At 42.0% G+C, this 16,642-nt stretch overlaps 1 protein-coding gene across 1 annotated transcript in view; it reads right to left on the minus strand.

The window, feature by feature from the left end:
- LOC109433612 (E3 ubiquitin-protein ligase Ubr3) overlaps nucleotides 1–16,642 on the minus strand; it is a 229,740-nt gene that overhangs the window by 121,516 nt on the left and 91,582 nt on the right. Inside the window, exon 3 of the mRNA XM_029861117.2 lies at nucleotides 3,401–4,143. Within this exon, the coding sequence (XP_029716977.1) occupies nucleotides 3,401–4,143 (743 nt within the window). The remainder of the gene's footprint in view (nucleotides 1–3,400; nucleotides 4,144–16,642) is intronic.

A 16,642-nucleotide genomic window follows, 5' to 3' on the forward strand; every position in this document is an offset into this window, starting at 1 on the left:
CTTTGGAAAATTACCTCTAAGACCCTAAGAGTCTTTGGGAGAATCCCTGTAGTTTTTTTTATACATTTATGAAAGAATCCATGGAAAAAAATTAAAGAATTGTCTGAAGGCATTTTTCAAGAAATCTATGGTGGGATTCCTAGAACAAATTCTGCTAGAATCCGCGCAGATATTTTTTGTGGCACTTTTGGAGAGGTCCTAGGAGAATAATTTACGAATTCTTGAAGGTATTTTTGGGAAAAAATCTTTAGAAGAATTGTTAGAAGCATTTCTCTAAAAGTTCTAGAGAAAATTCTTGGGGAATCGTTTTTTTTTTGTAAAAGAACTTGTTAAAAAGCCCTTGTATAAAGTTCTATTGAAATTCTAAGGAATTGTTCAAAGCACGCACTGAGTGAAGAACTAGCACATGAACAAAAATTGAAGAAATCGTTAGATGAATTTCCAGGGAAATCTTTTAGGGAATTCTTAATGGAGTACCTGGAGAAATCTTTGGTCGCATTTTTGAAAAATAATAGCTTATACAATCCTTGTAGAAATCCTGGAGAAATTATCAACAATATAGTACATTTCTTGGGGATTCCAGAGAGGAATTGTAGGAATCATAACCGGTGAAATCCATGAGATTATTCCTAAAAAATGTTCAGAAGAATTTTCTAGAGGAATTCCTGAATAAATGCAGGATTTTTTTAAAGCCTTGGAAGAATTGTTGGGGAAATATTTGAACATTTTTTTCCATAACTTTTGGAAGAATTGCCAGGGGAAGTCCTATGAAAGTATACTGGAGGATTACTAGGAAGAATTCCTAGAGGACTTCTAATGAGTGGAATCAGTTTGGTACCTTTTAATTCCGCCCTATGTTGCTTATTCTTTGACAGATACGCGTATTCTGTTTAGAGGGTTCGAAAAGTCGGTACAAGATCCTAGAGGACTGTTTGAAAAAAAAAATCGGGAAATTTCTTGGAGTAACTCCTAAAACGATTCTCAGTAAAACTTATAGAAAAATCTAAAAAATAATATTTTTCTATGAAAATCAATGGAGATATCCTTGGGGAGCACTAGAGGAATGCCTTGTGGAATCTGTAGAGGAACTTCTTGGAGAAATTTCTGAAACAATCCTTAGAAAGATTGCTGTTGAAAATCCTTGGAGAAATTCCTGGAGGAATCACTCTAGGAATTTCTGAAGGAGCCTTTGAAGGTATTTTTGAAGAAATCCTAGGAGAAATCTCAGAGCGTGCTTTGAGAAATATGTTTGACAAATTTGAAAGCATTTCTGAAGAAAAACATTGAAGAATATTCTGGAGGAACACTTGAAGGAATTTCTTAAAGTATTGTGTGAAGGCATTCCTGGAGAAGTCCTTGAAGGAACTTCTAAACTCTAAAGGACTTTCCTGAGGAACTCCAGAGAAATTTCCGAAAGATTCGTCCAAGAGTTTCTACGGAAATGCCTCTAGGAGATAATTTAAAAATACCTCCTGAGTTCATTACATAATTCTTTCAGGGGTTTTTTAGGATCACCTCAGGTATTTCATCTCGAAATTTTCAGAAAATTCCTCAAATATTTCCTTCAGGAATTCTTTCAATAAGTCGATCTAGGAATCCTTCATTATTTTTTCCTCATTTTATTGACGAGATAAGAATGAAATGTGATTACCATGAACCATTCTAGAATAACTTGTTGAGGAAATCCAAGAACAAACATCTAGAGCTAGACTTCGTAAGAAGTTGTTATGGAATCCTATGGGATTCCACGTTCCTTTGCCTAGTAGTAACATCTAAATTTCCCCCAAGAATTCGTTCTGAGATTTATCAAGGCGTAATTTTAGGCATTTATCGAGATAGTTTTTTGGGATTCCTTGAACAATTATTTTTGTGATTTCTCCAGAATTCCCTTCTTTAATTCTTAGGGTATAAGTGCTGGCATTAAAAAGCTTAAGGAAAATTGTTTTTCAAAAAAATATCAGCAAAGAAATTTAAGCTTCCAATATCTCAAATGAAAGCTTCTTATCAAACTTCGAAATTCTTTACGGAATTCTCCGGAATTTTCTTTAGGGACTCTAATAGTATTGTATACAGAGATTCCACTAGTTAGTGTTTGCTTCTGAGAATTCCTTTTGAACCCCAGCTAAAATGTAGCGCGAATGAAATTCTCGATTAAGTCCTATTAGGAATTCTCAAAAGATGTTTTGCCTGGGAATCACAGGAAATAGGATCACATTAGGGCCCATATAGCCGAGGCGGTAAACGCACGGGTATTCAGCATGACCATGCTGAGGGTGATGGGTTCGATTCCCGGTCGGTCCAGGATCTTTTCGTAAAGGAAATTTCCTTGACTTCCTTGGGCATAGAGTATCTTCGTGCCTGCCACACGATATACACATGCAAAATGGTCATTGGCAGAGGAAGCTCTCAGTTAATAACTGTGGAAGTACTCATAGAACACTAAGCTGAGAAGCAGGCTTTGTCCCAGTGAGGACGTTACGCCAAGAAGAGGAGGAGGATCACATTTAAATCTAAAAGTTATGACCATTCCAGGAGAAACCCAAGAAAGAATTCCTGTTAGAATCCCAAATAGAATCCCTGAAAAAATCTTAAATAGTGTTCTGTAGAAATCTTGGAAATACATAATTGCTTTGAGAAATCCCTCTAGGAGTTATGTGTGAAATCTTAAAAGCAAATTCTCGAGGGATCCCGACTAGAAAATTGTAACAAAAACATAACATAATCCTAACAAACCATGATATTTATAACTCACTGGGATATAATCATGTTCAACATCCATGGTGTTTTCAAAATACTATAACTCAATTATATCACATTATGTTATAAATGTTGTTTGATAACTCATTACATTAAAATTTAGTTTTGAGTCTTCGGCATTTGAAAAATAATGTTACAAAATTATATCAAATTTTGATAGAAACTAGTTATCCTGAGGCTAAAATTGAAATCATATTTTGTTATAATTTTGATACAATTATAACAAAATAGGTTATATTCTTGATTAACCTAGTGCATTTTTGTTACAACTTTAGATATTTTAACATCATCCTGCATCTAGTTTATAACATATTTAGTTATAGAAAAATATTATAACATCATAACACAATATGATATAAATTTGATATAATTTTCCTGTCGGGATCGTAGAAAAAATCCTGGAGGGACTCAAAAATTGATTTCCGTTAACCCACAGGTAACTTGCCCGCAGCGTCGTATCGCTTTGGGGTCTTATACAGAACGGTAGATTTTAGGCTATACTTTTACATCATATCACATCAAATGAAATACAAGCGGCTACTGGTACACTGACGGTATCTCATTTTTATGATCTGATCGTATTATACCTGAGATTATTTCGATTTGAGTATTTCAAGTTTTTGTTAGTAAATAAATAACATACCTTATAGTCTTGATCGGGCAGCATGTTCAGCAGGAAGCACACAATATTCTGCGGGAACTCGTACTTGAACGTCCAAAAGATGAACTCTTCGAGGAGGGTTTTGTGAACGATCGTTTGGCCCAGCGCGGGCAGGTGTTTGTATTCGTCGGGTGGTTCCGGCGAGGGAAACAACCGTACCGCTTCCTCGTACTTCCGCCGGCCGTATTCGAGAAAATTTCCGTAGGAATTTTGCGGAAACGGAGGTTCCACCAGCTTCCGGTAGGTTTGCTCGTCTATTAGCGCTTTGGTCATCACCCGCCGCATCAGTTCGCCCATGTTGTTGAACTCCATCAGCATACTACAGTAGTCATCACAGTATTTGGCCGTCCGGCTGTAGACCGTCGAGTTGTGGTTTTTGGCATTGTTGTCACGGAAGTGCAGCAGCAGCCGCAGCAGCAATCGTGGCATCATGGCTTCCGCCACCACCATCAGGTCATCTGGGACCGGCGATTTGTTCTGACAGTTGTTGATCCCGTGATCGCTGCAGAAACCTTCCGCCTTCATTACGGAGGTATCGCCACAGTCGCACGCTCCGCCGGCCAGCGAGAGGAACATGTTGAAATCGTGATCCGTGTGGTTGCCCCGCTTGAAGCAATCCCGACAGATGGACATGCACGGCGAGATGCCACAGGTCCGACACCGGTAGGCGACGACATGCGGAATCCAGACCAGACCGCACTTGGCATGGTTGTCGTAGCCCCGCACTGGAAATAGAATAGAGAAGCACAGAAATGTGGGGAATTAGTCAGATCAAGGATTACTACTACCGGCGGTCGACGCAAGCGCATAATTATACAATTGATTGTTTGTTGATGGGGTATATGTAATAATAAACCGATATTAAACCACCTAACGGTGACAGAGCCTTTCTCATTGATAACGACTTAATATGTTCTCTAGCTGAGCGAATTAATATATCTTTAGTAACATTTGATTCCGTAAAATCCATGTTTCAGCGTGATCCCGCAGCCTTTCGGCACATCAACAACGTCAAGCGATCAATTAGTTTTCAATTAAATGTCCATTTTCAGAAACAACTCGAAGAATTTGTGATCTCATGACAGCGACCGACGAGACAGACACTGGTGTGGTGGGTGAGTGACATCATTCGCCTCGTCGGATGATTTGACTGGACCTCGTCGACATGACAACCACCTGAGTTTTCAACATTTTACGATCCACCTACGATCGATCTTACGGTCCAGTCCAGTGAGGTTCTTGGCCTCCATTGGTTGGGGAGAAGTTTATTTGTAAATAAGTATTATAGTGCCTAGTCGACACGACGCGGGTGTGATCAGACAAACTAGACAACCTCGATCCAAGCCAACACGACCTACCTACGAGGCGGGTTGGCCGACCGACATCTCAATTATTTACTATTAGCACACAATAGTGAAACGGCGCATTGAGCGCGGGATCGGAATCGAGTCGAGAGGAACGGCGATTGATTCTAGATGGGCGGTGGCAGGTTGAATCATTTGCTTGCGATTGAAGAAGTTGTGTCACGCTTGTCATTTCTTTGAGAAAGAAATACCATGCGCGGTACAACTTATTTTGATGCGTAATGATGAGTCATACTTTATTAAAATTAAATGTAATGTTTTAAAGCGTGTTAAATAAGTATCAAGAGAAATGGAATATACAAAGTGACCGTGACATAGGGCGTGGGACCATTTGGGCAGGGGTTCCCATATGTATCTCACAGTGTACAAAAACAAGAAACAAGAAAGTAGTTCAAGAAGAAGTATCTTCAATATAAATGTGGTCACGAGCCACGTGAATTTCTCAAGAACCGAAAGTGTGAGAACGAAGTCCCAAGAGGCCTTAGAGGCGTTTCAGGAGGTCAAAGTATCATTCTAGGGGTTCTCAGGGGTTCCAAGCGAAGTTCCAGGGGGTCTCAAAAGCGTTTCAGGGGGTCTCAAAAGCGTTTCAGGGGGTCTCAATGACATTTCAGGGATTCTCAGGGAGTTCCAAGGAGTCGCAGGGGCGTTTCAGGGGATCTCAGGGAGATTCAACAGGGGCTCCAAAGGTCTCAGGGACGTTACAGGAGTTTCTGGGGTTCTCAGGGGATTCCATGGGGATTATAAGAGGAGTCCAGAGGGAGCCGTAGGGGATCCCAAGAGCGCTCGGGGACGTTGCATAAGTTCTCAAGAGATTCCAGGGGGAGGTTCAGGGGGTCTTAGAGTCATTTCAGAAAGTTTCAGGGGATATCAGGAGCGTTTCAGGGCTTCTCAGGGGGTTTGAGGTTTGGGCCTCATTGCGCTTCATGGGTATGAGGGGTATCTGAATGACCAAAAGTTGGTCTACGTGGTTTATGAACAGACCCATACTAGATTATTATACGCCAAATAGACCGTTACCTTGGAAACCAGGACCCCTAGGACTTTGGGCTTATGAGAAATGAACATGGCCCGTGACTCCAGATTGTGAATTACTGATTGCATACAGTCATACCTAGATATAACGTAACCTCGATATAACGTAACTTTTACCTCGATATAACCTAACTTTTGCCTGCTATCCAGAACAACCATTACTTCTTATACTCATTCTTGACATTACATCCTTACTGGAACATAGCCTTTAAATTCCAAACCAAATGACAGTAGATAGCATTGGAAGCCAATTCGATTTCATGTTATACTGGGTAGCCAGTAACGGAAAAGTCCGCTTTGTCTGTTCTGTGAGTAAATTTTGCAGAAAATCGTCAGAAGTACTCTTGGGGGTGATACACTAATTATGTCACGCAAAAGTCGACCTTTTTCAATCCCCCTCTCCCCTATGTCACACTTTTTGTATGGGACCGCACTACTTTTCGTATGGGTCATGACGTTTTGCAACCCCCCCCCCTCCCCCCTAAGACCGTGACGTAATTTGTGCACGGCCCCTTGAAGGAACTCCAAAAGACATTCCAAAATCAATGATGGAACTTCTGGAGAAATTCCTGGAAAATTCGTGGAGAAATTTTTACCGCAATAAACATTTTTTCCTGGTAACATTACCAGCACATTTGGATTAAATAAATACATAAGAAACTTCTGTAGAAATTTTAGCAGGAATTTTTGGAGAAATTCTAGCACTGGCGGAATCCTAGTCGGAATTTCGAAAGGGGTTACAGTGAGAATCCATAGAAAAACTCAGATAGAATTCCTAAAGTAATTATTTAAAAAACCCCAGGAGGTGTCCCAGGAAATATTCCTGAAAAAAAAAATCTAGAATTCCTGGAAAAATGAAATCAAGAAGATAATTTCTAAAGAATCCTTAGAGAAACTTCTGGAAAAATCACAGAAGTTTTCTAGCGGAATCTGAGGAGGAAATCTTCTAGAAACTCCATTAAATTGTGCTGGATGAGTTCCAGCTAGAAAACCTAGGTGAATTTTGGAAAATACCTCAAGTAACACACTGGTCATAGAAGAGTCACAGCGGCGCAAGTTTTTATGGCGCAGAAGTCACTGCGATTTACTTCTAGCAAGTAAGAATTCATTTGTTAGAAGTAAGTCACAGTGACTCCTGCGCAAAATCCTACGCCATCGTGACTCTTCTGTGACAAATGTGTTGCTTGGGACTCTTCGAGCAGGAATAGTTGGAATATTGGAGCTTTTTTGGAGGATCCTTGCAGGAGTGACTGGAGGGATCCTTAATAGTAGAAATTTAAAGAGGAACGACAGAATTAAACCTTGGGAAAATTTTGGGCAGAATGAATCTTGAAAATCAAATCTCTTTGGGAAAAGCTACAAAAATCCCTTGAGATAGCACAGGGGAAATTCCTGGAGGAACCATATCAAGAGCTTCTGGAGCAAATACGGTAGGCGTTCCTAGAGAAATCATAGCAGATATAAAACTTAGTAAGAATTTATAGAGGAATCATGGAAGATAGAAGTATCCTTGGATAAATCTTCTTAAAAAAACTCCAGGATAAATCACATGAGCTATTTTATGAGGAACTCAATCAGGAACTCTTGGGTGAAATCCCGTAGACTTTTTGGGGGAGGGGAGGGGTGTCTGGCCAAAGTCTACGCTTCTAATAAATTGCCATATTTTTGTATGAACCAAAGTCTACGAGGGGGAGAGGAGGTCTGAGATGGCCAAATTTTAGTCTACGTGGTTTATGAACAACCCCAAAGTACACGCTCCTTGAGCCGCAGAATCCGAAAAAAAAAATCCACCTCTCCTAAAAATTGCGGATCTTGAGAAGCTCGCGTTGCCCGTCACTCAAGATTGGAAACCACTAAATTGTGCAACACTTCTGGTGGTAGTGCTCCTTGAGACGGACAGTTTGATAAACAACTTTCAAATTTCCATTATACATAGGTGTTAACGACACTGGCAGCACTGAATCGGCGTCAGTCAAAAATGACATCGATGTGAAGTCTCTGACTGAGGAAACGTCACAACGGTCAGAAGAAGATTAAAAACATTATCTATTCGCATGTGATATGTATTAAGAACATTCGCAAACATTGTATTTTACATCCTAAATTAATTAATTACGCCTTTGGAATTGTGCGCGAGTGCCTATATTTGAGCTATTTCAATTATAACTCGTAAGGTAATTGAGACAGTTAAGTCAATTAGAAGTTAAACATGAATTTCTTTATATAGGCTAGCACAACCAAGCATTACATCTCTAACCTCTTCTATATTAAGGAATCGCAATTATTGTACCGTAAGTTTAGCTCAAACTATTTGATCAGGATTGTCATCTCATTAGATACCTTCACTAGGTGAACTGCACTCTAATCTTGCGAAGATCAGCGAGAAGTATTATTTGTTGGGCAAGACCGGAATTGAAAGACCAAATTGTGAGTTGTATGTACACCGAACTCGAACTTACCATATTAATAAATTTTCCTTTCTTAGCTTTAAGAATACGGCACACCAAACACCGTGCGATTCTGTATCGAGGTCCGAAAGTCTACCCAACAAACTTAAAGAATTTGCTTCGCGGAATCTGTGGACAGAAGGATGCCGGAGACGGATAGAAACGACTGTAGAGTCTGCCGGCGATCGAACAACCTGGACAACATGGTGTTCTGTCCACGGTGTGAAGAATGGTATCATTACCAATGCGCTGGGGTGAATGAATCTGTTGCGGACCGAAGCTGGGTGTGTGGTAATTGCTCGATTCTGCCACCCATCGATCCACCTGGGCAAACAAGCACTCCGGTGAGTAGTGTCCCATCTGTAGAGACGACATCTTCTGCCGGTCTACCGTCAATCGCGACCAGTGCACCACTCGGGTTGCCACCACCAGGAATGTCGACTGCTGCACAGGGTCTGGAAAACCCAAGACAGTCGATCTTAACAGACCAGGCAAGGGCTAGCCTTCAGTGGATCCAGGAACAGCGTGAAAACTTGGAGAAGGAGATGGAAGAAAACCATAGACAAGAAATGGAACGGAAGCGGCAGGAATTGAAAAAGCTTGCCAATAAAGCTATGTTAGGCATCGTTGACAGCACGCATAAAGGCATTGGGAACAGCTTGTGTGGACAGTCTGCAGCGGCGGGAGCCAATAAAGTGCAGAACTGGATGCAACAGATGGTCGGCGAAATGAGGAACCTTTCGATTGCTCAACCGAGCAGAAGGGCAGAGGAAATCATTTCGGCTGCACATACGTTTGACATCAGTTCCTTTCTGACCACTTCAGGTACGTCTGTGCACGGACTTGACCCAAACCCGACGTCAACTGCCCACGGATCGCAAGGTAGGTCAGTGGTCATTCCGACAACAACTATTCCTCCGGTTCATTCGATGCCAGTCGGACCATCACAGTTAACCTCTGATAGTTGGCTAGGTGCAAACATGCAGACTGAAATCAATCGTTATCAGCACTTAGGGGCGATGCCAAGAGGGTTAGTTAGTCGAGTGCCACCAGGGTTGGGTATCAATACACAAACAAACGTTGTGACAGCCTGCTCTACGATTCCAACCGTGGGTCCTACTCCGAATCATTCGGACTTTTCGGTTGTAACCGGTTCATCGGTTGCTGGTAATCCGTTGACAAATACTCTGTCACAACCACAATTTTATGCTGGGATAGCAACAAACGTGAGTGCACCCTTCGTGCAATCAGCAGCATCTTTTCCTAACTTCGTTCCTGGGCTGGCTTTCAACACCGCGATGAATGGGAGTAGCCAGGCCTTCCAGCAGTTCCCAGATGCAGGATATGCAAATAATGTTGGTGTAAATGGAGGAGTTCTCCTTGGTCAGAATAACTTCCAAAGTCATCCAAGGATGCCTAATCCGCTAGCTCAGCTTCAAATCGTTCCTACGCAACACCAGCTTCTGGCAAGGCAGGTTATGCCCAAGGACCTTCCTCCATTCCGAGGGGACCCAGAAGACTGGCCCTTGTTTTATAGTGCGTATGTAAACTCGACGACGGCGTGTGGATATTCCGACGTCGAGAACCTGGCCAGGCTTCAGAAAGCATTGCAAGGCAGGGCCTTTGACGCTGTTAAAAGTCGGTTGTTACTTCCGGCGTGTGTGCCACAAGTGCTAAACACACTCTACATGTTATTTGGCAGACCAGAACTGATCATTCAAACGATGTTGAACAAGATACGCGAGGTGCCGGCACCACGATCAGACCGATTAGATACACTGATCTCATTCGGTATGGCCGTCCAGAATTTATGTGACCATTTGGAGGCAGCAGGACAGATAGCACACTTGTGCAATCCGATGTTACTACAGGAACTGGTGGAAAAGATTCCAGCCCAACAACGGTTGGATTGGGCACTTTACAAACGGCAGTTTATGGCGGTCGACTTACGTACATTCTCGACCTACATGTCAACTCTCGTCGCAGCAGCATCCGATGTCACAGTCATCACAGACACTAAGCAGTCGCAAGCAGGAAGAAGTGATCGAGGAAAAGAGAAAAACTTTCTCAATGCACATTCCGTGGCTGAACCATTTAAAAAGGAAATTTTAGAGGAAAACATATCCGGAGTGGTATGCTTAGCTTGTAACGGACCCAACCACAAAGTTAAAGATTGCGTGATCTTTAAGAAATGGGGTCCTGAGAATCGATGGGAAATTGTTAGAGAAAATCATCTATGCAAGATGTGCTTGGGAAAACATGGGCAACGACCTTGCAAGCAACAAGGAAATTGCGGAATGGAAGGTTGTCAACTACGACACCACCCGCTGCTGCATGTTGAAAACCAGAAGCAGCAAGTTACGTCCGAATTGGAGCTGAATGCAGGAAGTGTAAATGTGAGTTCCGGAGAGGGAGTAAATGCGCATCATTCTACAGGAAATGCTACAATGTTCCGTATAATTCCCGTAAAGCTTTCCTGGAATGAAAAATCCGTTGAGACCTTTGCGTTTTTAGATGATGGTTCATCGATGACGCTCATGGAACAGTCAATTGCCGATCGTTTGGGCATAGATGATGGTGAATCACTTCCTTTGGGCCTAACATGGACGGGCAACATTAACCGGCAAATTCCAAACTCCAAGCGGGTTTCTATTGAAGTTTCTGGTCTAGGCGCCAGTAAAAGTTTTGCCCTGAATGATACTAGAACTGTCCCGAACCTAGAACTTCCGAGGCAAACACTGAAGTACGAAGAGCTGGCACGTCAATATGCTCATTTAAAAGGGCTACCGATCAGCAGCTATGAAGCAGTCTCGCCTGGAATATTGATAGGCTCCAACAATGCTAGCTTGATTGCAACATTAAAGTTGCGTGAAGGAGAACTCGGCGACCCGCTGGCTGCTAAGACTCGGTTGGGGTGGTCCATTTACGGACATGTAGCTAATATGCGTGAGGCACAGAACTTCAGCTTTCATATTCGTGAAAATGGTTTTGGAAAATATGAAGACGAAAGAAAATCGGAAAACTATCGTCCCAAATCTTTAGCTGATAGCACATGCGTTTCGAAAGGTTCAACGAAGCAGGCATTAAGTGAGATCAAACTCGGTAAGCTGAAGTCAGGCAAGGATTATGTAGCGAGTGGAACAGAAAGAAAGATAGATTGCAACAAAGCAGTAAAATCTAGAACGCGGACCAGAGGACGGGTTCGATCTGATATTCAAGGCAGAGACGGATGTATTCGCCAGGAAATCGTACAGACTGCATGTGGAGTCTTCCGTCGCCCCGTATCGAAGCTAGCAGTGCTCCAGTTAAGAAGCGAAGGTAACGCAGAACACGCAGCGGAACCGGAAGTGCGTTACGGGCCGGGGGATGTTAACGACACTGGCAGCACTGAATCGGCGTCAGTCAAAAATGACATCGATGTGAAGTCTCTGACTGAGGAAACGTCACAACGGTCAGAAGAAGATTAAAAACATTATCTATTCGCATGTGATATGTATTAAGAACATTCGCAAACATTGTATTTTACATCCTAAATTAATTAATTACGCCTTTGGAATTGTGCGCGAGTGCCTATATTTGAGCTATTTCAATTATAACTCGTAAGGTAATTGAGACAGTTAAGTCAATTAGAAGTTAAACATGAATTTCTTTATATAGGCTAGCACAACCAAGCATTACATCTCTAACCTCTTCTATATTAAGGAATCGCAATTATTGTACCGTAAGTTTAGCTCAAACTATTTGATCAGGATTGTCATCTCATTAGATACCTTCACTAGGTGAACTGCACTCTAATCTTGCGAAGATCAGCGAGAAGTATTATTTGTTGGGCAAGACCGGAATTGAAAGACCAAATTGTGAGTTGTATGTACACCGAACTCGAACTTACCATATTAATAAATTTTCCTTTCTTAGCTTTAAGAATACGGCACACCAAACACCGTGCGATTCTGTATCGAGGTCCGAAAGTCTACCCAACAATAGGTATGTACCAGTACCACATGTTAGTTGTTTCCAAATACCTAGAAGCTCAATTTACGCCTAAAAAGAGTGAATTGGGGGAGCGCTACATGGAAATTAGTGCTTAAAGATTCGAAAAGATATCCGTTGGATTGAGAGATCTCCCGGAATCTCCTGGAAAGCCTCATGCAATCCCCTGGAACATCCCTAAAATGCCACTGAAACCTCCCGGGACTTCCGAAAAAGGCGTTACACTTTTTCTGAAAACGCTTGAAACCTTTTGAATCGTTATTAACCCTTGTTAAACACCATGAGATCCCCTTAAATACTCATGGAACTTTCTGAAATTCCGTGGAACACCCTGAAACCCTTCGGAATCCGCAGGAACACCCCTGAAACCCTTGAGACACCCTTGAAATCCCTTGAAACATCATGTACTTAACACCTCAACAACCCCTGGAATGCCACTGAAGACACCTGGGACCTAACCTGATGAAAACCTTTGGAATGCCTCTGGATTATCTGGAAGAGGGGGCTTTAGGCGTGTTCCAGCGTTTGTTTTGGGAACATTTCATAGGATTTCAGCGTCATTCCTGGTGTTTTCATGGGCGTTCCAAAGGATGTCAGAGACATTTCAGGGACTTCAGGAATGTTCCACGGGGTTTCAGGGACGTTGGATTGAGAGGACGCCCCTGAAATCCTGACAAGCCTGATGCAACCCTTTGATACCCCTAGAACATCCCTGGAATGCTCCTGAAACCTCCCGGAACTCCCAGAAAAGCCCTTGAAACTCTCCTGAAAACGCTTGAAACCGTTTGGAACGTCATTGAGCCTTATTAAACACTAACAAAGGATCTGAAACAATCGTGGAACGATCTGAAATTGCGTGGAATATCCCTGAAATCCCTTGAAAACTCCATAAATCCCCAGGAACGCCTCTAAAACTCCTTGAAAACCACCCCTGAAACGTCCTTGAAATTCCGTGGAACACTCCTGAAACCCCTGGCATGTGGCTGAAATCTATTGGAACGCCTCTGATATTCCAGAAAAACCCATGAATGACGCTGAAATTCTCTGGAACGTTCCTCAACACCTTTAAATCGCTGGAACGCGCCGTAAGCCTTCTTGGAATGCCTCTGATATGCCCTAGAATATCTCTGAAACCTCTTGAAATTTCCTGGAAGGCCCCTGAAACCCTTTGGAAACCACTGACCCCACTTAAAAACCCCTGCAATGCCCCTAAAATTACTGGAAAGCTGTAACCTCTTTGAATCTCCTGCGAAGTTTAAGGAACCCTGGAACACTCCTAGAACCTCCTGGAACACCCCTGAAACCCTAGATATTGCTTAAAACACCCCTGAAAGGCCACTGAAACCTCCCGTAACCCTTTGAAATCCCCTAAAATGCGTTTGAAGTCTTTGAAACCCCTCGAAACCCCCTCCCGAGCAGAGGAGAATATCAAAATAATAACAACGAAATCACAAAATCTGTTTTTATATCTTGGTTTGTTATTATTAACTTATTGAGGCATTACCGTTCCATAACATGTTTTGTTGTACAATCTTATTTTGTTATGATCGTGCTCTTGGTATATTTTCTTTAAATAGCATTTCAATAACTTGTTTTGTAGTAGTACTAGTTCAGATCATATACGATTTATAGGAACACTAAATCTTGCAATCTAGGGGGACGATATAAGTTTTCACAATCCAAAAAAGTCGGTATATCCACTGAAAAAACGGCAAAGCTTTTGCGGTGTTTTTCGGCTTTTTCGTAAGATATTTCGGCTTGGGAAACTTGTGTCGCCCCCTTGGTGCAACCTCATAATTGTCGTTCCTTCGCGGGAAATCCTCCAGGAGTTCCTTCGGTGGATTGTCCAGAAGTTCCTTCTGGGAATTCTTTGGGAGTTCCACCGGGGATGCACGATCTGCGTGCCCGTCTGGGTTATATTGACCCCAACATCCTATTAGGGTTTAATATTCCTGAAAATCAATATGGATTCTTAGAAGAAGACGCGAAGTGCGGCAAAGCATCCTATTTGACTTAAGTTTTTTAAACTAGATAAAAAAAGATAATTGATTGATTGATTTATATTTATTGTAGAGACTTCAGCCCTTAGAAAAAAAGATAAAAAGGTAGCGGTAAACATGCAGGTATTCACAAAGGCCATGATGGGTTCCATTCCCAGTCAGTCGAGAAACTTTTCGTATTGGAAATTTCATTGCCCAAGTAACACACATGTTATATAAAAGTTATGACAGCGCAAGTTTTGGTTGTATAGAAGTTTATTTTACGTTATTTCAACACAATGTTAGAATTACGTAAAATAAACTTCTATACAACCAAAACTTGCGCTGTCGTAACTCTATTGTGTGTTGCTTGGGTGGTTCCTTTGGGCATATAGTATTTTCGTTCCTACCAAGCGATATGCGAATACGAATACGAAAATGCCAGAGAGCATTTAGGGAGTCATTAAGTACGCCACGCTAAAATCGAGAAATTTCGACCCCTCCCCCTTTCGTACGAGGTTTTCCTGTACTTAATACATTGCTTGTCAAACTTTCACAAGTTTGACAGTTGCTTATTAATGAGCAGCCTTGCGTATATGGGCCAGGATGTTGAACAGTTCCGAAAGTTCTTAACGTTTCCTTTTGGCACGGTTGTAAGTACGCAACCTCACGGACAGACGTGCACAAATTTGGAGTAATTTCCTTGGCGCGGGACTCCACCACGGTGTTGCAGCTGCCTTAGCTTGGTGGTCCTGTGGTCGAAATAGTGTTTGCCTCCACGGTGTAAACGACTGCCGGAAGATACAGTTTCCCATCTCCTTGCCGACTGAATTCCTACCAGCTGGCAGCTGCACCTTCTCTTGAATCTGAAAAAGAAATCTGCATCAAAACAAATACATTGACTCAGGAATCCGGAAGCTTACCGATTGTCTCACTACGAACTGCTGGAATACGTTTGAAAAATCAACGTCCAGCTTACGACGAGGATTGGGGTGGCCACGAGCAATAGATTTGAACAAGATTAATACCTATTAATACCAAAATACCTTATAATTATTAATTAGTATTTCTCACGGCTTGTGACGAACTGAAAGTTTTTTTGTATTTTTTTTTACTGCGGTTTGATGAAAGGTGAAAACCTGCACGCTAAGAAAAAGTTACTCTCAAATGAGCGAGATTCACACAATCCCGTAGTTATAATGGAACAGCACAAAATATGAGTAAATTGCATTTCCTGCGGCTTTCTTGATGATGTCGAGAATATTATACGGCTAGTTATACGACTTAAACTAATTCGATTTCAGCACTAGCGCTGGAAATGCAATTTACTTATATTATACTAATATATTGTCGTCGCGGTTGAAACCCGAAGTTTCCCCACACCCGACAATTGAAGTTTCTCAAAATCTATACGTGAAACCTAACGTCGGACATAGTGCGCTGGACAGCGGACCTGGCCCTCTATCCAGCGCACTGTGCCCGACGTACGTCCGACATACGGTTTAGGAGAAAAGTCGATTTTCGCGTGTCAAAAATTCCGATTTTCAACTGCACGAACAATATTGTGGATTTACCGGCTACTTGTATTCTACCGGTTACTTGAGTAGCCGTTACAAAGTAGCCGTTTTCATATAAATATCAACTTGATTGTCAAAAAATGAATGTCGCTGAATAGCTAGTGGCAACGAGGAATAGCGCATACAATACAAATGTTAAAAAACATTTTTAAGTTACTCTTTTTATAAAACGGCTACTTTGGAGGCCATACTAAAGCGACCGGTAGAATACAAGTAGCCGGTAAATCCACAATATTTTGTGCTGTTCCATTTCAGCTGAGATTGTGTGAATTTCGCTCATTTGAGAGTAACTTTTTCTTAGCGTGCATGTTTCACTTGTCATTTCATCGAACCGCAGTAAAAAAATACAAAAATAAAACTTTCAGTTCGTCACAGATCGTAAGAAATAATTAATAATTATTAGGTATTTTGGTATTAATAGGTATTAATCTTGTACAAAACTACTGCCCGTGGTCACCCCAATGGTCGTCGAAAGCTGAACGTCGATCTTTCGAGTGCATTCCAGCTGTTCGTAGTCTCGGTAAGTCTCCAGATTCTTGAGTCAATGAAATGTTTTTGTTTTGATCCAGATTCCTTTTTCAGGTTTGTCGGAATCAGCGACGTGACGACGGAACCAAGAGAAAATGCAGCTGCCAGCTGGTAGGAATTCAGTCAGCAAGGAGATGGGAAACTGTATCTTCCGGCAGTCGTTTACACCGTGGAGGCAAACACTATTTCGGCCACAGGACCACCAAGCTGAGGCATCTGCAGCACCGTGGTGGTCGCAACTTTAAGGAAACCCGCCAGTCCCGTGCCAAGGAAATTACTCCAAATTTGTGCACGTCTGTCCGTGAGG

Source organism: Aedes albopictus, chromosome 1, assembly GCF_035046485.1.
Source record: "Aedes albopictus strain Foshan chromosome 1, AalbF5, whole genome shotgun sequence".
Taxonomy (NCBI): domain Eukaryota; kingdom Metazoa; phylum Arthropoda; class Insecta; order Diptera; family Culicidae; genus Aedes; species Aedes albopictus.